Source organism: Bos taurus, chromosome 3 (assembly GCF_002263795.3).
Source record: "Bos taurus isolate L1 Dominette 01449 registration number 42190680 breed Hereford chromosome 3, ARS-UCD2.0, whole genome shotgun sequence".
NCBI lineage: Eukaryota > Metazoa > Chordata > Mammalia > Artiodactyla > Bovidae > Bos > Bos taurus.
This window is the reverse complement of record NC_037330.1, coordinates 100,439,487-100,460,172: the sequence shown is the minus strand read 5'-3', so window position 1 is coordinate 100,460,172 and position 20,686 is coordinate 100,439,487. Positions and strand designations below refer to the sequence as shown.

The 20,686-nt window shown below is 45.7% G+C and overlaps 2 protein-coding genes across 19 annotated transcripts in view; both read right to left on the bottom strand.

The window, feature by feature from the left end:
• Window positions 1-673: 673 nt before the first annotated feature.
• Window positions 674-4,780, bottom strand: CCDC17 (coiled-coil domain containing 17). Of its 12 annotated transcripts, none has more exons than XM_024990159.2 (13): window positions 4,484-4,780; window positions 4,327-4,401; window positions 3,994-4,216; window positions 3,743-3,905; window positions 3,486-3,569; window positions 3,228-3,397; window positions 2,921-3,037; window positions 2,562-2,698; window positions 2,351-2,448; window positions 1,995-2,198; window positions 1,599-1,824; window positions 1,416-1,517; window positions 674-1,118 (listed from the first exon to the last, which is right to left on the bottom strand). In XM_024990159.2, exons 1-13 carry the CDS (start codon window positions 4,646-4,648, stop codon window positions 1,035-1,037), a joined length of 1,848 nt encoding a protein of 615 aa, XP_024845927.1. In that variant the 5' UTR covers window positions 4,649-4,780; the 3' UTR covers window positions 674-1,034. The 12 variants fall into 12 exon arrangements, with proteins under 12 accessions (XP_024845927.1, XP_015322215.1, XP_059741135.1 ...); XM_024990157.2 differs by having other exon boundaries at window positions 944-1,118; window positions 1,416-1,526; XM_059885155.1 differs by having other exon boundaries at window positions 944-1,118; window positions 1,416-1,526; window positions 2,921-3,034; window positions 3,279-3,397; window positions 3,994-4,189.
• Window positions 4,781-6,417: 1,637 nt separating this feature from the next.
• Window positions 6,418-20,686, bottom strand: part of GPBP1L1 (GC-rich promoter binding protein 1 like 1) — a 73,029-nt gene continuing 58,760 nt past the window's right edge. For 5 of the 7 annotated variants that reach the window (XM_024986191.2, XM_005204666.5, XM_024986187.2 and 2 more), the window contains exons 8-12: window positions 13,026-13,166; window positions 12,422-12,580; window positions 11,367-11,491; window positions 8,536-8,638; window positions 6,581-7,482 (exon numbers count right to left, since the gene is read on the bottom strand). In XM_024986191.2, the coding sequence (XP_024841959.1) occupies window positions 7,330-7,482; window positions 8,536-8,638; window positions 11,367-11,491; window positions 12,422-12,580; window positions 13,026-13,166 (681 nt within the window). In that variant the 3' untranslated portion in view covers window positions 6,581-7,329. Of the gene's footprint in view, window positions 7,483-8,535; window positions 8,639-11,366; window positions 11,492-12,421; window positions 12,581-13,025; window positions 13,167-20,686 lie in introns of all 7 variants that reach the window. The other 2 variants (NM_001205575.3, XM_024986192.2) reach the window with 2 other exon arrangements.

Here is a 20,686-nt window from a genome sequence, read left to right as displayed (position 1 = left end):
TTGGCTGCCTCTGAGCTGACCTTTAAGAAACTGCTTTATACCAGGCAGGATCTGAACTCCAAACAGTGCCTGCCCTCGACTACCTAAGGGGATTTGATAATTCCACCACTCACAGGGCTACTTTGCTGCACTGGACAGATGGCAGGTTAGAACAGGCAAAGGCAGCCTTAATTATCAAGACTTTGATTTTGCTGACACTGGTCTGAAGCCAGGCCCAGTATAATAACAGCTGGATTTCACCTCTGATGAGCCCCCTGCCAACTTGGAGGGAACATGACCCAGGTTGTTTGTAAGTAGGTAGGCTACAGGAGCTCCCTGTTTTATGGTGACCTTGAGAATCTGGAAGGCTTCCTGGAGGATGTGAAGAAGCTGGGATAAATACGTGGGCTGTAAGACTGGCTTTAGCAAAAAAAACATAACACATGGGGAGGAGCTCATAGAGTTCCTTTTTTTTTTTTTTTTAATTTTATTTTATTTTTAAACTTTACAATATTGTATTAGTTTTGCCAAATATCGAAATGAATCCGCCACAGGTATATCCGCGTTCCCCATCCTGAACCCTCCACCCTCCTCCCTCCCCTCCCCTCCCTCTGGGTCGTCCCAGTGCACCAGCCCCAAGCATCCAGTACCGTGCATTGAACCTTCTTTAGCTGAATGAAAGACTCTCTCCAAGTCACCTTTCAAAGAATTTATATGCTAGACAATACTATAAACCTGATGTGTTTAATCCTCACATCAATCTTTTTTTTTTTTAACAAAAGGATAATAGGTAAAGAAAGACCAAGTGCTTGTGGAAGTTAAGAGCTGGGATTGGAGCTCATGTTAATGTGCTCACATCTGTATTTGTTTCCAGACTCTTGTCAGAACATGGAGATAGTAAAGCTGCAGATCCCAGAAGAGGCCTCAGTCTGGGCCCCAGCCTTGTGCACGTTAAGCTACTCATACCCCCGTTCTTCTGGACTCTGAGCCAGTGGGGGTTGGTCAAAGCTGTGGGGGAGGGCCCAACCCTCTTCTCTGCACCCGAGTCTGCTAGTTCAGGCATCTTCTGGAGGAGGGGGGTCAACAAAGGCAGTTGTTGGGGTGAGGGGGCTGGCTTCCGGTGAAGATGAGTTGGGTACCTGTGGAACAAGGAGAGGGTAGATCTGTAGCAATCTTGGTGTAGAGGTTAATAGCACAGCGTCTAGTGTCACACCACTTTACAGTTAACTGCTCACTGTGAACCAAGTTAACCTCATGGTGCTCTCATTTCCTTATCTGTTGACACAGCTGTACGGACCTAACAGGATATGTGAGTCACATGAGTTCATTCACAGAAAACACAGTAATGGCTTGGTAAGTGCTTAGTGGTCAACAAAGGCTGGTTATTAACCACATCAACCACACCTGTGTTGTCCCTGCTCTAGTTGGGCCCTCACCAGGGGTGGGTACTGGTACTCGTGGGCATTTGCTGGATTGATCTCCGCCAGGGTCTGGACACCTGCATCTCTTGCATTCACCAGTCGCAGAAAGAGCTCGGCCTGATTACCCTGGGGAAAGGTGAGATGGCCTTGCATCTGTAACGTGAAGGAGCAGACCCAGCCCCCATCCTCCACACTCACCTGGGGAATCCTGTTAAGCTGCCCGGGGCTAAGGTGCCCAGGGCTAAGGCTGGGGTCCGGAGGGAGGGCCCGAAATGGGAGACGCCAGCGACCACTTAGCAGCCTTTGATTCTGGTCAAATAGCACTAGTGAGGCCCAGGCCTTTGGCTGTGGTGCCTTAGCCCATGCTAGCCCCTGCCAGGCCCGGAGCTCACAGACCAAGGCTACTGATGGTGAGGGTGGTAGTCTAGAGCAAAACCAAAAATGTGTCAGGAGCCAGAAGTGGGTTATGCTCCCTTCCTAGGACTTGGGCCTCAGAGCCAGAGTCCTTGTATACAGATGAGGAAATACAGCAGAGTGAGGGACAAGCCTCAGCTGTGGCAAACAGCACCAAGGAAATAGTCCCCATGTACTGACCTGGGTACAGGCTGCTTGCTGGCAAGGATGGCACAGTTGCCCATGGGCCCAGGAGCTGGAGGTGGGGGCAGGCAAAGGGCTGGGGGTAGCGCTGTGGTCCCTCCTGACTCCCGTCCATCTCGGGCCAAACCAGTCATCAGTTGCACCCAAACCCAAGAAGCCTCAAGGCCCCGCAGGAAGTCATAGAAAATGACAAAGCCAGCCCTAGGAAACACAGGTCTCAAACACGCACAGGCCCCAGTCCCACCCGCCCACCACCCAGGCAGTTCCCCCATTCTAGCTGGCCTGAGTGGGTCTCCTAAACTAGTAGCAGTGACTAAGTCACAGAGGATGTTGAAGGAGGGAGCAGGCCTCACCCAGGGTTGTAGGGTGCAGGGCCCAGGACGTCAGTTGTGGGCAGGAGGTAGTGTGGATCCCTGGCCGGGTTCCTGGTCATGGCTCCAGGAAGCTGCGACTGCGCAGGAAGAGTTAATTCTTCCAGAAACCCTCCCAGGCAGACACTATGCTCCCCGAGCTCCCCCAGCTGCACAGAGCAGAACTGCCCCAATCCAAACCCCCGGTCCTCACAGCCTTCTCAGCGCCACCCAAGAATAGGACTCTGGTGGAGGGCGGCAGCTGGGGAGCCACTGGAGGCGGGAGGCTTGGGGGATCTTCCCTCCTCAGGCGTGGGCTCGGATTGGCCCCAAGTCTCGGCTCCCCTTGCCCTAGGTACACGGAAGAGAAGGGGCCCTTGAGCAGGACGCAGGAAGTGAGATACCTCATCCCCAAGAGCCAAACCCATGCAGACACCTGGAGATGCGCGTGGACACGGGACTGATGGGGCGCAGACACGGGTCGCATTCCCCGTGCATGGCCACTCTAACCCCTTTCTCTGAGCCTGGCCTGCTGGGGAGGGCTAGGCAGGGTGGAACTGGCTGCTCACTGACCCCAGGGTGTCTGGCCTGCGCCCCTCTGCATCTGCAAAGCCAGGATTTCTGCCTCCAGGCGCCGGTTTTCAGCCTCCACTGCTAGAAGCTCCTTGAATGCAGCACCTGCCCGTCCTCCTGAGATTGAACAAATGTGACCCGTCACCTCTGATCTCTGGTGACCAGCTGCTCTGAGCAGCTCTCCAGCCTTGGTACTCTCTGAACACGGCTGATTGTCGGCTAACATTCTAGCCACCACCACAGAGACAAACGTTCTACCTCGGAGTTTCACTCAAGTGGTTCTCAAGCCAAAGGCGTCCTCCCTCACCGCCCTTCCCTCTTTCCAGAGAGGTCTCCTGGCTGGCCCGCTTCTGTTCACCCCTGCGGGTCCGCGACCGCCGAAGCTCCAGAGCTGATGCCTCCGCTTGCAGCTGCCACATCCAGCCCAGAACGCCGGGGTCCTGGCCCCCGCCTCGAATGTAGGCCTCACGCAGGGCCCTAGGGAGTAGGGGACAGGAAGGCAGCAGCGTTTTACCAGAATCGATCAGCGCTTCGTCCCGAGAACGTCCCCGGGCCCGGACCTCACCCGATCTCCGCAGGCAGAGTCCCTGGGGTGGCCTGTAGCACCGGACCACAGAGTTCTGCTTCTCTCACGGTGTTCAGCCGGGTGCTGGGGTCGGGGCCGGCGGCGCCGGGACCGCTTCAGAGATGGAGACGCGGGTCTCCGGTAGCCCCGCCCCTTCCCAACGGCTCCCGCGCGGCCTCCAGGCAGAGCCCCCCTCCCCGCTCAAGCCCCGCCCCGCGCAGGGGCGGCTCTCCCGGGTTCCCACGCATCCTTCTTACACCGGGTTGGCCTGGAGCTGCTGAACGTGCGCCCCTAACTTCTCCAGAGCTCCCCGCGTTCGCCCTGCCTCTGCCCGGAGTTCTCGAAGCTCTCGCTCCAGACTGAATATGCGTGATTTCCCGTTCCCGGTCCAGGCCAAACCTTGGAGGCGCCGGCTCAGTTCTGAGGGGGTAAGAGATCAAGTCACGACCGTGGGGCGACCTCAAGCCAAGGGGGGAAGGTGGGCCCTAGTCCCCCTCTGTCCCCTCACCCTCGCTGCGCTGCTCTAGGGCCCAGCTCTGTGCCGCGGTCTCTGCCACGCGCCTGGCGTGAGTCCAGTGCAGTGCCAGCAGCCGCTCGCCCAGGCTGCCAGCAGCCTTGGAGTGGGCGCTCTGAGTCGTCGCCTCTGAACGCCTCCAGGGCCCCTGTGGCCCCCTGGGGATTTCTGTTATCCAGGGTCTCATTTCCTGCAGACAGAGCCGCAGCCGCTGCACCTGAAGGTAACAGTTACCCGCAGCCTCTGTTGGGAGTAATCTGACCTACTCGTGATCTGTAAGCTTGGGGGGCAATGCTGTTTTGTGCCCATGGGGAAAGCCAGGTGTACCTCCTCTGTTAGCCTCTTCAGAGCTGATTTGCCGGCCTCCTGCTCCCGGAGGCCCTGGTGTTCTTGTGGCACAACCTGCGGATGGGGTGTGGGGTGAGGAATGCTGAGAGTCACTTCAATACCCACTCATGACCATGGAGGCCTTTACCCCGGGTACCCGTGGTTCAGTGGCTACTGGGGGCTGTGCTCCAATCATCACCTCCCGGGTCTGACGGCCAATGCAGAAGCGCTGAGTGTGGGTGGCCAGCAGGGCCCATGAGCGGAAAACCATGTCACAGGATCCACAGGGCAGGAGCCCTGGCTCCCTGGAGTGGGAGGCCATGGGAGGGGACCCCTTTCCTGACACCAGCCAAGACCTGGAGAAAACAGGACAGAGGGGCAGAGGGAAAGGGAGAGGAGGATGAAATAGCCAAAGGTAGAGAGGAAAGACCACATTTACCAGGTCAAGTTTGTTTGGGGAGAAGCTTTAGCTCCCTGGGCAACCACCTCAGGTCTGGGCAGGTCTGGAGAATGAGTGGGAAGGCTTAGTCACCTTAGGGAGGAGTCCCTGGCTTGAAAAACACTGTTAAAGCATTGTTCCACCTTGTATGAGTATAGGCAAGTCTCTTACCACCACATCTTGGTTTTTCTGCCTATATTAATAAAGGGGAGCAAACAGCTGCCTCCTAGAATTTCAGCTGAGTCCATATCACCACATACTTCATCTTGGCCATTTAATAGCCTCTGGCAGAAAAGGTCATCTTCTTCATTCTTGTTTTGCCCAAGTGGATGTATCCCAAGTTAAATGTCATTGTCCATCCAGGGAATACTTGAGAGAGAAGGCATTGTGCCTGGAAACCATGACTTGCTGGTTGAGTAACAAGCATTTCCTTCCACCATGCCTCTCTGGAGGTAACATTTTTTGCATAACCAAGTCACACCAAGGCTCCCCAACTCCCAATTCCCACCACACCCCAACCAAGATAATCAGCACAGCCCAGAAAAGAAGGTTCTGGAAGAACACAATCCATCAGAAAAGGAAATCAAATACAGAAAGGTACCCCTTCACTCGAGACTGGGGCCCACACAGGCCCCACTCCTGCTGACCGATCTCCCTGCCAGCTCCCTGAGTAGATGAATCCAACAGCAACAGGAGCTCTGACTGCTCCATGTTTCTAAACAAGCAGGTGGTGGTTACCCCACCCCCAGGGACTTAAGGCCAAGGCAGGAGGAGCAGCAGGTTACACAGTACTTCAAAGTATATAATCAAAGTCCAGCTCAATTTCAAGTGAGAAAAGGGCTACACTTTAGAAATTTGTTCTGAGAGCACTAGTTAAGTGGCAAAGCCCAAGACCAAATATACAGGATATGTCTAACTCAACCTACTTCTCATTTCCAATTTATAGTTCATTTAATAGTATTTCATTGAGCCTAAGATGCACATTTTTCATATTTTAATACTGAAATAAAGATTCACAATTAATGTAGTGTCATAACTCAATTTTTTTCTTTTCCTTCCTTCCTCTATTAATCTCTCTTTTGACCGCCCACATGGCACATGGGATCCCTAGTTTCCCAATAAGGGATTGAACCCTTGCCGCCTACACTGGAACTGTGGCGTCTTATCCACTAGATCACCAGGGAAGTCCCAAGTTTTCTTATTAGTACTCTGCCTTCCTATCCTTTAGAATCTACCAAGTATCATGGTGGTTTCCCTTCCTCTAGTCTCTACCCCTTCTGGAATCTACACTGTAAGACAGTTATCCTTTCAAGTGGTTGGGCCTGTTACTCTTGCTTGTCTCCCATTACAGCATAATCTTGGGCTGCTATATCCACTGGGGACCATGTGATATACAGCTGGTCAAAGAATGCCACCATCAGTGATCTGTTCACTTCTAATTGTTCATCAGATCTTGCCCTAAGATTCCATTTTTAATGTAACTGTTTCTTCTCTTCCCTATTGAGTTGTGTGCTCCTTGCATTCCCAGGGCCTTGCACAATGCCTGGGACACCCTATATTCTTATTTAGCACGAATATTCAGGCACAGAGTTCCTTAAAATAGGCACACTGGCAAATACATGGGCAGTGAAAAACAGCTTCAGAAAGGAAACTTGGGTTTCTGGTTTTATTACTGGTAGTTTATTGCACAGGTTTTCTGCATCAAAAATGTATCTGCTAAAAGGAGAAACAGGTGTGTCTGAATTCGGATTTTTCCTCAGACCTCTAAATCCACTCATCTAATTTTAAAGAAAATATACTTCTTACACAAGACAATCCAAACTGATGCAAAATATTTATTCCAAGTTAGTTATTTTATGCAGTAGTTTTCCCCCTCAACAGACTTGTGATAACCACATCTTTTAAATCTGTAAATAATGTTATCAAAATAATCTTAATCTTTGAAATCTCACAAAAATTTATATTTTACAATCCACCCTGAATATCAAGGCTGCAAGAATAACACAACATTTCCTATATCCAAATATTTTACAGCTGTACCCAGAAAGAAAAAAAAAAGGGAAAAAACCACATATGCTTGGTTAAGGGCTAACGTTACCCGAGCAGCCAGAAATAAAATAAAATATCCAAATTATTAGCATTAATTTAATACAATTATAACTTCAACAGTCACTTTGTCATTGACAATGATTGCTTGAGCACAAGGGTGAGTGCCCCAAGGGCTGGTAGTAGAAGCTGCTGCTGCAGACCAGTGTCTCCTCCTCTCTGCACTGCCAGCTCCCACCTGTGCATTGCCCCATATATACTGTGTGTATGTGTGTTTTAAAAATCTTTCCCACCACACAAAATTCTCTCTATTAAGCAGATAACAGGGAAGAACAACAACAAAAGCTAAACAAGCCAATCGCTCGCTCTCTCTTTGGGATATGATTATTTCCCTTGTGCATGAAGTATTCAACAATAAAATAAGAAAAGGAAAAGGCAAAGAACGATTTCTTCTGTATAACCCCTAAACACACAAGCTGAGTTTACTGGGTCAGATTTAACTGTGAGCATTTATACGCCTACTTCCAGGCATCGTCATCAGATGTCTCACTGCTACTTGTCTCCGTGTCTGAGTCCTCAAACTCTGCTCTGCAAGTGCTCCTCCAAGGGGAGAAGAGGCTGGAACTTCGACTCTGCAAGAAGCCATTCTTTCCGAAGCCGTTTCTTCTCAGCTGTGGTTGGCATGGGAAAAAAAGGAAAAGACCATCAGCAGTCACTACACTGGCCCAGGACCAAAAGTCACTACCCTTTCCCAGGACCTGGCAAAGGCCAGAAAGCCGAAGTGTTAGTTGCTCAGTTGACTCTGCAACCCCATGGACTGTAGCCCACCTGGCTCCTCTGTCCATGGAATTTCCCAGGCAAGAATACTGGAGTGGGTTGCCATTCCCTTCTCCAGGGGATCTTCCTGACCCAGGAATCAAAACCAGGTCTTCTGTATTCCAGGCGGATTCTTTATTCCTGAGCCATCAGGGAAGTTGGGAAAGGCCAGGCTTCAGCTCAATTTTAGCCAGAATGTTCTTTCTTCTAAGAAACTGAAGATTTCTTACAGCAGTGCTTTTTGAACTGCAATGTGCAAATGAATCACCTAAAGATTTCTTTAAAATGCAGACTGATTCAGTATGTCTGAGGTAGGGTTCAAGATTTCTTATTTCCACAAGTTCTCAGGTGATGACGATGATAGGGGAACAGAATTCTGAGTACTGAAGTCTTTATGTCAGCCTATACTTTTCCTTATAGGATTTAACATCACTGTTACTTATGCTTTAAATACATACCACCAGAACTTAGGTTCCATGAGGTTTGTAGGGACCTGGCAGTGTTTTATTCAGAGAAAGAATCTAGGCATTTGTTGAAGAAATTTAGAGAGACTATTTGGTTTCTTGGCTCTGGGTGGGGTACCAGAGGGAATCCACAAGGCTGCAAGCAGAGCAGGGTTAGCCTGCTTCCCCAGGGACCAAGGGCTCAGCCCATAACCTTGGAACATAGCCTTGTGGTTCTGAGGAGGAGTTAGAGCTTCCAGGATGAAATAACATATTGCTTTCTGTAATCTGCGAACTACTGACCGGGTTCTGTGTCCACCACTGGAGGTCCTTATGGCCTGGGATGCTCCTCTGTATTTCTACAATGGCAACTTATTGTTTTCTTTCTCAAGGTCCTTCTCACACCCTAAACTGGGACTTTTTCTCTTAGTCATTAACTGCTCTCCAGCAAAGTTTACCACATACCTGCTCTGTCTTCATGTGGAACTCTCTGAGCTCATCCTCTGTGAGGGGAAGACAATTCTCGTCATTTTCAGGATACTCCTGCCATCCCATTGCTTTCAGTAACCTAGTAGAAAAAGAAAATACAGCTTTAAGTGGGAGGGAAGCCCTTAACTTTCCATAGAAACTTTCCTGCCCAGGGACAATGGTATCCATTTAGAGAAGAAACATGGGTTTTTCTCTTTATACTCAGTAGGATAAGCTTTAATTATGACTACTTAGGTGCCTGGAATTAGATGGTGAATCTCCACAGTTGCTCTTTCCAATCTCAATAGATGCAGAAGAAGCCTTTGACAAAATTCAGCACCTATTTATGATTAAAACTCTTCAAAAAATGGACATAGAAGGAACCTACCTCAACACAGTAAAGGCCATATATGATAAGCCTACAGCAAACATTCTCAGTGGTGAAAAACTGAAAGCATTCCCCCTAAAATCAGGAACAAGACAAGGGTATCCACTTTCACCACTATTATTCAACATAGTTTTGGAAATCCTAGCTACAGCAATCAGAGAAGAAAAAGAAATAAAAGAAATTCAGATAGGAAAAGAAGTAATGCTTTTACTGTTTGCAGATGCCATGATACTGTACAAGACAGTGTCACAAAATCACTCGAGCTAATCAGTGAATTGAGCTAAGCTACAGGATACAAAAGCGATACACAGGTGCTCTTTCCAGAGCATAAGAGTTATAGAGAACTCTTATGTAGAAGCAGCAGAATAAAGAAAAGAGTCAAACTGTCCCATAGGCAAAACCAAAGAAATCTCACTGTCTCCCGTGAGCAAAATCAGCACATAGCCACATGTACCAAGGTTCCTATTTTTCTTGACTGCACAACACAGCATGTGGGATCTTACTTCCCTGACCAGGAATGGAAGCCATGCCCCTGCAGTGGAAGCATGGAGAATTAACCGCTGGACTGCCAGGGAAGACGCTCTGAGTTCTCTTAATTTCATGGCATTGTAAACCCCATAACCTTGTGATTGTTTACCCCTTTTTAAGTTCCTCTGGATAGGAGCTCCTTTTCAGGAAGATACCTGGCAGGTCCCATCTGCCATCCAGTTGGCCAGACACCTTGGTTGGCTCTGTGTTCAAGGCCCTCATTTAAAGAACAGGCCTCATACCTTCAGTTCAGTTCAGTTCAGTTGCTCAGTCGTGTCCGACTCTTTGCGACCCCATGAATCGCAGCACGCCAGGCCTCCCTGTCCATCACCAACTCCTGGAGTTCACCCAGACTCACGTCCATCGAGTCAGTGATGCCATCCAGCCATCTCATCCTCTGCCGTCCCCTTCTCCTCCTGCCCCCAATCCCTCCCAGCATCAGGGTCTTTTCCAATGAGTCAACTCTTCGCCTGAGGTGGCCAAAGTACTGGAGTTTCAGCTTTAGCATCATTCCTTCCAAAGAAATCCCAGGGCTGATCTCCTTCAGAATGGACTGGTTGGATCTCCTTGTAGTCCAAGGGACTCTCAAGAGTCTTCTCCAACACCAGAGTTCAAAAGCATCAATTCTTTGGCGCTCAGCCTTCTTCACAGCCCAACTCTCACATCCATACATGACCACAAGGAAAACCATAGCCTTGACTAGATGAACCTTTGCTGGCAAAGTAATGTCTCTGCTTTTCAATATGCTATCTAGGTTGGTCATAACTTTCCTTCCAAGGAGTAAGCGTCTTTTAATTTCATGGCTGCAATCACCATCTGCAGTGATTTTGGAGCCCCCCAAAAATAGTCTGACACTGTTTCCACTGTTTCCCCATCTATTTCCCATGAAGTCATGGGACCGGATGCCATGATCTTCGTTTTCTGAGTGTTGAGCTTTAAGCCAACTTTTTCACTCTCCACTTTCACTTTCATCAAGAGGCTTTTGAGTTCCTCTTCACTTTCTGCCATAAGGGTGGTGTCATCTGCATATCTGAGGTTATTGATATTTCTCCCGGCAATCTTGATTCCAGCTTGTGTTTCTTCCAGTCCAGGGTTTCTCATGATGTACTCTGCATAGAAGTTAAATAAGCAGGGTGACAATATACAGCCTTGACGTACTCCTTTTCTTATTTGGAACCAGTCTGTTGTTCCATGTCCAGTTCTAACTGTTGCTTCCTGACCTGCATACAGATTTCTCAAGAGGCGATCAGGTGGTCTGGTATTCCCATCTCTTTCAGAATTTTCCACAGTTTATTGTGATCCACACAGTCAAAGGCTTTGGCATAGTCAATAAAGTAGAAATAGATGTTTTTCTGGAACTCTCTTGGTTTTTCCATGATCCAGCGGATGTTGGCAATTTGATCTCTGGTTCCTCTGCCTTTTCTAAAACCAGCTTGAACATCAGGAAGTTCACGGTTCATATATTGCTGAAGCCTGGCTTGGAGAATTTTGAGCATTACTTTACTAGCGTGTGAGATGAGTGCAATTGTGCGGTAGTTTGAGCATTCTTTGGCATTGCCTTTCTTTGGGATTGGAATGAAAACTGACCTTGGGGCCTCATAAATCCCAAGAGAAGCCAAAGGGGCCACCATAACAGCTCTAGGAAACAGGTCTCACCCACTCCACCTTTCCAACCTAAGCCATAAATTGAGGCTGAAACTGAACTACAAGAAAGCCCTGGAAAGAAGCATGTGGAAAGCTGGGTGAATCTGTAAAGGAATACACCCAGTGGGCAACAGGCCAGCCTGTGGCACACATAGAACAAGCTGTGCTGCTGCGGGCACTTCTCTCTATACTGGAGGTGGAGGTGTCTTAAGTATGTTCAGACTCCTTGTAGGTCATATGTAGCCTTGTATCTCTGATCCTCACCTACCTGTGCTCCGCTTCCAGAGAGTGCGAGAGGCCCTCCCCGTCCTCCTCCACAGGGAGCGCGAGGCCGTTCTGGTGGCAGCCTTCCTCCCCGCTTTCCTTTGGTTCAGGTGTGCTGTTGTCCTCTGACTGGGGGACAGGAAGGGAAGGAAGGGCACATTTAGTTTAACAATCTATTGGGGCAAGGTAAGCAATCTAAGAGATTAAGGAGATGCTTTCTACCTTGGCCCACAGGTTTTCCCCACTTAAAAATGAGAACTTGCTCATCTTGCTAAGATTTCCAAAGGATACCAATTGGCTACCATCTTACCTTCAGGTTAGGTCAGCTGTGGCAGAAGTTACTAGCTGCCTATGCAGTACTGATTTTCTATTCTTCCTTACCGATTTGGACTAAAGAACCAATATGCTAAGCTTTTAAAAAGTTCCCTTTCCTAAACTTCTTCGCAGCTAGGAGTGGCTATTGGACAACTGCCCACTTAAAATGTGAGTGGAAACTGCAGGGGTGGCTTTTAAAAGAAAGCATTTTAAAAAGGGCATCCCTCTTCCGGTTTTTGGCTCTCTCCTTTCCCTAACTAGAAAGTGGATGGGAACACAAGTACCCTAGTCCAAAGTGACCAAAAGTTACAAGTTTACTGATACTACAGATGCTATTACCTCTTGGACTAGGAACCTGTTGCAAGATACAAAAACAAAAACCCTCTTCTTTTATGGTTCTGTTTGTCAGATTTTCTTCCATTACAGTTAAATATAATCTTTAAAAAAAAAGAAAAGCTTCTATAGTTTACCAACTTCTTACAGCAATGACCAATTCAAGACTCAAGCAGTGCTGCCCTGATTAAGAGCACCAAGTCCCAAGGCCACTATCTTTGAAATGAGCCCTAATCTGAAATACGTTGAACAACGAACTGAGCTCACTTTTATTACAAGCTGTTACTCCATAAACAAATCTCTGTACGTTTTTAAAAAAAAATGTACCGTATCTTTCTCTCTTAAAAACAGAAAGTACATGTATAATGCAGAAAAACACTTATGTTGCCCCAGAAGAACCCACAGTCTTACATCTTCCAACTTCTCACACTCTCTGCTCTCTGAGAAGTCTCCATTCCGGTCATCCTTCAGCGTCTTCAGGAACTCGCTCTTCCTGTCAGTAGTTCGGCGGGTCAACTTGGTGAGACGAGAGGAGCTGATCTCAATCGGAGGAGTGGTGCTGGCGGGACTCTGGGCAAACACCACAAAATAGGTTGCTCCTGGCAGTAAACGTAAGTACTGGGATTCTCTAGGCCACTTCTTCATGGTTCTGCTTTCCTGAATCTGGCAGTCTGTTTATTACGGTCTTTTACCAAAAATAAACTATCGTTTTCATTTAAACAGAGTTCAGTTCTGCAGTTTTTACAGTTAAAACCAGATGGTTTAAATAGCACCTCTCTGATCTTTCTCCAGAGGCAAGCATAATGCCAGTCTACCACAGGCCAAAGACCCCACCCAGCTACCATCTATCTTTGGATGCTAATGGGAATCACCAGTAAAGAAATGACTCTGAGCTAAGAATAGCTACAAAGGAAATAAAGTTAGAGCTATACATACCACACCACTTGTCTCAGTTTAAGTAAATGGGGAATGCCAACTTCAGAAAAAAAGGCTGTTTTCCTTTATCCTCACTCACCTCTTTGGGAGAACTTAAAACTACACCACCAGCCAGTACTACTGGTTTGGTAACAGAGATTGGACTGGTAAAAGCAGACTCTCGGCTAGAGGAAAGGGGTCCTGATTTGTGTTCCAGTCTGTTAGCTTTCCACGCACTGGCCTACACAGGAAGAAAGAACAATCAGTCAGAACAGCACACAGACAGAAGCTCAGCTTGTAAGATCACAAAGCAAAGAGTGAAAAGTTACGTGGGAATATTACGTGGAATGTTGTGTAGGAATATGAAAGCTCACCTGTCTCAACACATTTGGGAGGTACACAACCTTGAAGGGAAAAGGTAGACAGGAATCAGAAAAGCCATGGGATATTAATAGGTATAGAGAGCTCTCGTCCAATAAGCCTGGGAGATGCTAGGCTGAATGTAGTCCCACAACAGGTTTCTTTTACTGTGCTATTTCACAAAGCACTTTCATATATGTGAACTGAGAGGCAGATATAATCTACAGTATTTTCTAAACTCATTTGACACCCCAATTTTTTTTTTTTAATGGTGTGTTGTATGTTAACCTTTGATGTAACCCTGACAAACCTCAACCCTCACAAAGTACATCAGAAAAAATGTTGTTTTCTAGGAACTCTGATGGCAGGAGGCTAGTTACAGGACAGAGTGGGAAATATAAATGGCTGGATGATCCTGGTTTAGTCCAGAAGCTCTTCCCTTGCTCCGTCTTGTGGGGTCTGGGCCCATTCTGTCCCTCTGGCCCTGGCCCCAACTCAAATGGCAACATAGTGTAGCTAGAATACTCATTTTCCCAAGTCAAACAGCCCATCTGAGGCACATCACTGAAGTGAGGCTGAAGAAAGTAAAAAAACCTGTTTTTCCAAAATGAAACAATTAGAAACAAAAGACCTCTAGGACAAAAGAAGGGTCTGAGTGAAAAGAGCTTCATTCTTCTTATTAAAGAAGATACTGTAGGCTTTAGGAAATGTAACAGAGTTATCTACCATATACCAGATACTTCTTGTAGTTTATTTAATCCTTAACCCAATCAGATATAATTATGATGTTGAATTTTTACCAAGAATTATACTGACATTTATGTCAGTTGCTCAGTCATGTCCGACTCTTTGAGACCCCGTGGACTGTATCCCACCAGACTTCTCTGTCCATGGGATTCTCCAGGCAAGAATACGGGAGTGGGTTGCCATTCCCTTATCCAGGTATCTTCCTGACCCAGGGATTGAACCTGGGTCTCCTACAATGAGGACGGATTCCCTGGAACCACCAGGGAAGCCTGTACTGACATTAAGGAAGTTACATAATTTGTCCAAGGTTACTCAACTGGTATGTAATACTGTTTTCCACAGTGCCTCCAAAAACAACATGCAAGCCAATAAAAGAAAGAAGCAATGACCCAACTAGAATGGAGATTAATTTTTTTTCTTTCACTGAAGAAAATCTAAAGATGGCCGCTTATTCTGGCCAAATATCAAAGACACAGTTTCCCAGAGGTGTACAGGGTCACCAGATACCTTGTCTCTGTTAATACTGTACATTATCCACCCTTTAATCAATCAGTAAAATAAAGGAAGGGGAAAAAAACCATTAAAATGAACCACATATCAACCATTTTCTTTTTAAAGTATCCTCTCCTTCCCTCCAAACCAGTCTCAACTCTCCACCTCAAACGATCACGCCTTTTCCTACTAGATGGAAGTCAGAAGTCACTATACCCAAACTCTCCCCAACCCCCTTCTTTGCATCTTAAGTTCCCTTAATGGCTCCACCCTCCCTTTCTATCATTCTACATGTTTGTTCTCATTCCTTTGTGAATTTATCAATATTTCTCCTTTGTATCTTTAACTTCCTTTCTATTAAGTTGAAGCTAGGGGGAAAAAAAGATCTATTTTCCTTTTTACTACCATCCTTTCATTGCCAAACTTTTTTGCACAGGTCAGTACCTGCTTTCACTTGCTCATTATTACTATTTAATTCCCTGTAACACACACTTCTATCCCCATTTTAATAAAACAACTCTTTCAATGAGTAAGCAAAAATTTTGTCTTCGTATTACATTCAAAAGCCAGCTTTAAAAAGTCTGTTTTTGTAGAAAGTAAGAGATTGCACTTTACCCATCTTTTCTGAACTCTTTTCCCTTTTTTGGGCTTCCCTGGTGGCTCAGATGGTAAAGAGTTTCCCCGCAGTGCAGGAGACCCGGGTTTGATCCCTGGGTCGGGAAGATCCCCTGGAGAAGGAACTGGCTACCCACTCCAGTATTTCCTTTCTCAATTTCCTGATCCTTCATTCTCTTCTCACCTCATAATTCCTTTCAGTCTTTTCAGTGGGTGTAGGCATACTCAGTACTCGCCAACTGGAATCTGTTCCCAGGTGAACTTACTTAGAAAAACTAGTTATTTGTTAACTGTCTAATCATTTAAGTTGTTAAAATCATGTAGCTGATAATATGACCCCTAAACTCTCACCTGAGTTTTTATAAAGACCTCCATCACTTGGCTTTAGTCTTCAAGTCCCACCACTTCCTAACTACCTGCCATCCATACTTAACCACTTATCTTTTTCCAAACATGGCATGTTTTGCCCCTCTCCCTTTTTTGGGTAACACGGTTCCTCTGCCTTCAATGCCTCACCTACTTGCTCCCTAACAAACTCCTACTGTTTTAAAACTACAGTTTGTTGACTACTTCAGTCAGTCCAGTTCAGTTCAGTTGCTCAGTCCTGTCCGACTCTTTGCGACCCCATGAATCGCAGCACGCCAGGCCTCCCTGTCCATCACCAACTCCCGGAGTTCACTCAGACTCATGTCCATCGAATCTGTGATGCCATCCAGCCATCTCATCCTCTGTTGTCCCCTTCTCCTGCTGCCCCCAATCCCTCCCAGCATCAGGGTCTTTTCCAATGAGTCAACTCTTCGCCTGAGGTGGCCAAAGTACTGGAGTTTCAGCTTTAGCATCATTCCTTCCAAAGAAATCCCAGGGCTGATCTCCTTCAGAATGGACTGGTTGGATCTCCTTGCAGTCCAAGGGACCCTCAGGAGTCTTCTCCAACACCACAGTTCAAAAGCATCAATTCTTCGGTGCTCAGCTTTCTTCACAGTCCAACTCTCACATCCATACATGACCACTGGAAAAACCAAAGCCTTGACTAGACGGATCTTTGTTGCCAGAGTAATGTCTCTGCTTTTCAATATGCTATCTAGGTTGGTCATAACTTTCCTTCCAAGGAGTAAGCGTCTTTTAATTTTCATGGCTGCAGTCGCCATCTGCAGTGATTTTGGAGCCCAGAAAAATAAAGTCTGACACTGTTTCCACTGTTTCCCCATCTATTTCCCATGAAGTGATGGGACTGGATGCCATGATTTTAGTTTTCTGAATGTTGAGCTTTAAGCCAACTTTTTCACTCTCCACTTTCACTTTCATCAAGAGGCTTTTGAGTTCCTCTTCACTTTCTGCCATAAGGGTGGTGTCATCTGCATATCTGAGGTTATTGATATTTCTCCCGGCAATCTTGATTCCAGCTTGTGCTTCTTCCAGCCCAGTGTTTCTCATGATGTACTCTGCATAAAAGTTAAATAAGCAGGATGACAGTATACAACCTTGACGTACTCCTTTTCCTATTTGGAACCAGTCTGTTGTTCCATGTCCAATTCTAACTGTTGCCTCCTGACCTGCACACAAATTTTTGAGGCAGATCAGGTGGTCTGGTATTCCCATCTCTTTCAGAATTTTCCAGTTTTTTGTGATCCACACAGTCAAAGCTGCCAATACTATATTCCAAGTACTTAGAATGGCATGAAGTCTGACTCCAAAACCAGAATTCTCATCTTCCTCTTTTTTATCCTTTATCAAGAAGGAAAGTATTCTGGGGCAGTGTAAACAGCCCTAGCTGAAGTCAGACAAATCTAGTTGAAGAATCCTGACTCCATAATTTTTTTTAGGATTTGAAATAGCTCAACTGGAATTCCATCACCTCCACTAGCTTTGTTCGTTGTGATGCTTCCTAAGGCCCACTTGACTTAGCATTCCAGGATGTCTGGCTCTAGGTGAGTGATCACACCATTGTGGTTATCTGGGTCATGAAGATCTTTTTTGTATAGTTCTTCTGTGTATTCTTGCCACCTCTTCTTAATATCTTCTGCTTCTGTTAGGTCCGTACCATTTATGGCCTTTATCATGCCCATCTTTGCATGAAATGTTCCCTTGGTATCGCTATAGAGATCCCTACTCTTTCCTATTCTATTGTTTTCCTCTATTTCTTTGCCTTGATCCGCGAGGAAGGCTTTCTTATCTTTCCTTGCTGTTCTCTGGAACTCTGTATTCAACCTCACATTACATAATTTTGTACATCCTAGGATTAAAGTAATATTTTATGCAAAAGGCCTAGTGAATGTCCTGGAACATAGGAAGATGTCAACAAATGGTAGTTCTTCCTTTCTTTGTCACTTCAAAACCCAATTCAAATATGACCTCATCCGTAAAGACTCATGAGGACCCTCTCCAAGAAGGCAGTACAATTATTTTTCATATCTGTCTCTTCACTATATCTCAAAATAAACCCTTTGAGATTGTTTTTGTGCCTCTAGTGACATATAGCTTTTAAATACACAGATCCTTAATGTTTAATAACTGTTAAACAGAGAGAAAATGAATGAATGGATACATCCACATCTGCCTATTAGTCATCTCCTCTCCCCGTAGTAGCCTACATTCAAGAGTCCCAGAACCACTCACATCAACTTCTCCCTGAAAACTCTGCATTCTTTCTTCTCTAACTTCAGTGAAATGGTTCCACAGTTATCCCAGTTTCCGGGGGAAGAATGCTCAGTGTCCTGTTTTCTTCCTCTTATTTGCTCCCCACTGTGTGCCATCACCACCCCTCTTCTCTGTTACTTGCATCACATCCCTGTTCTGGCTTTACTGCCTTTTGCAAAGGCAGTTAACAGCAGACTTTACACTGGTTTTCCTATCTTCATCTTTTCTGAACTCAATTCTCCACAACAGGGCTAAACTGATCTTAAGCTCTGTGTTATGACTTTTCTCCTTGTCACGTCTTCTTCACCCACAGAAGATGTGAGACCCCTGAGGCTATGACTTTGTCTCACTTATTTTCTTATTCTTCTTCTACAGTTTAACATAATGTTTTCAGATATTCCCAATGAAGAAACACTTATGAAAACTTTTTAAACTCTCAGAAACCCTTAAAAGACAGGCAGTACTACGTTCATTTTATATGATGAAGTTGAGGTTCAGAACATTAGAAACTTGTTCAAGCTTGTATTATAAAGAAGGACTTAAGTGTTATCTGCCTACTCGAAAATCCTGCTGTTAAATTTCCATGCTGGGTTCTTTCTTTATAGGAGTTGCTCTCTTGACTGAATTCACATTCTTTCCCTTCTGTATCAAAAGAAATTAATATTCTGCTGCTGCTGCTGCTAAGTCGCTTCAGTCGTGTCTGACTCTGTGCGGCCCCATAGACGGCAGCCCACCAGGCTCCCCCGTCCCTGGGATTCTCCAGGCAAGAACACTGGAGTGGGTTGCCATTTCCTTCTCCAATGCATGAAAGTGAAAAGTGAAAGTGAAGTCGCTCAGTTGTGTCTGACTCTTAGCGATCCCATGGACTACAGCCTACCAGGCTCTTCCGTCCATGGGATTTTCCAGGCAAGAGTACTGGAGTGGGGTGCCATTGCCTTCTCTGATTAATATTCTAAACCCCTTTTAAAAATAACAACACTTGTCAATCAGTGTATTCTTCTTGGGTCATGTTCCTTTAATGACCTTTCAAGTAAATTTAAAGTTGTCCCCACAGGCTTCTTCCTACAGATTTTCTTCATCCTTTCACTTAACTGTTCTAGCACCTATATTGTTTCCTTTTACTGTCAAGTTTCAAACATGCCACTACCTTCATTTCCACCCACATAACTATAGATCCTCTGAAATCTTGTTTTTCAGCCCTACACTACTGTCCTAAAACCTTAACTCAAAGTCACCAAAAACTTTCTAACTGCTCAGGTCCAAACCCCCTCTTTTCCGTTATTGCCCTTGTCAGCAGCAACTGACAAATGCTGACAACCCTGGCTGCTATCTTAAACTCACCCTCGCAGATTTGTGAAAGCATACCATTTTTTCTATGTCTGAGTACAATTTCTTAATCCTATTAACTATGTTGTTATTTTCCTAATATTTATCAAATAATAAGCATTTTCCCAAGTCTTATTTTCCTATTCTTTACTCTTCTTCTATCCTCTTTCCCTTGGTGATCTTCTCTACCCTGACAAGTTTCATTATCACTAGGATAATGACCATCAGTTCTGATATTTTTCCAGTACTACCAGGCAGTTAGAATGGTTCATTCATTATCCCTCAAATGTGCCCACTGTTTCCTATTTTCAAAACATTTTACTTAACCACCTCTTCTAATCTGTAGTACTTTCCAGACTTTTTCCTGACTACCTAAATCTTGACTATCCTCTAAAAATCCATTCAAATTACATTTTTTCAGTAAAATTCCCCTTGATGGTTGTAGTCTAAGCTGATCGTGCTCCTCTGAATAATGTAAAGAGTGTTTTAATTTAGTTGTTCCAAATCTGTTTAAGATTTGTTTCTAGGATTTGTTATTTTATTTCATATACAATCACATGACCTTATACTCTTGTATCTTGTCATCCCAATTAAACTTTCAGCTCATGGGGGCTCAGGACCAATGATGTACTTCTCTGTGTTGGTCTTAAAACCTGTGTTTTGAGTCTCAGTCGTCTCCGACTTTGTGACGCCCCATGGACTGTATCCCACCAGGCTCCTCTGTCCATGTAATTTCCCAGGCAAGAATACTGGAGGGGATTGCCATTTCCTCCTCCAGGAGATCTTCCGGACCCAGGGATTGAACCCACGTCTCCTGCACTGGCAAGACAGATTCTTTGCCACTCAGCCACCAAGCCTAAACAAGTGTTGGTGCCTAGAGAAAAGTGAATTAATGCTCACTAGTATTTTCAATAACACAGTAAACTCTGTTTCCTTGCAGTGGCTACAATTTATTCAAGCAATTATTGTGTGCCTTTGTGAGAATGCTAGGGATACAAACATGAAAAAGACCTGAAACCCTTAAGGAGATTACACCCAGTGAAGAAACAGATACAATAAATGTCAAGATTAGAGACAGAATGCTATTCAATCAGCTACAAGGCTTAATTAGATCTTTAGACGAATGTATGGCAACCCACTCCAGTACTCTTGCCTGGAAAATCCCATGGACAGAGGAGCCTGGTAGGCTGCAGTCCACGGGGTCGCTAAGAGTCGGGCACAACTGAGCGATTTCACTTTCACTTTTCACTTTCATGCACTGGAGAAGGAAATGGCAACCCACTCCAGTATTCTTGCCTGGAGAATCCCAGGGACAGAGGAGCCTAGTGGGCTGCCATCTATGGGGTCACACAGAGTCGGACACGACTGAAGCGACTTAGCAGCAGCAGACGTATGTGACAGAAAAGGATTCACAGAGAGGATGACATAAACAGGAAGGAAAATCTCCTAGGTGAGAGAAAGAAAGGGCAGTAACATATAAAAGATAGCTTGGGCTTAGACTATATAGAATTATACATGCCAATGCTAAGGAGTCTAGACATTGTATTATAACATCAGTGGTTGCTTAGCTATGACCCATGGGCC

Coding starts and splice junctions, on each gene's coding strand:
- CCDC17 (XM_015466729.3), bottom strand. CDS start 4,648: ATGGCCTCCCACTCCAGGGAGCCAGGGCTCCTGCCCTGTGGATCCTGT. Junction 3,570..3,742: donor CAGCTCCAGGCCAACCCGGT/GTAAGAAGGATG, acceptor CCCCGACCCCAG/CACCCGGCTGAACACCGTGA. Junction 2,699..2,920: donor CGCAGGCCAGACACCCTGGG/GTCAGTGAGCAG, acceptor CCGTGTACCTAG/GGCAAGGGGAGCCGAGACTT.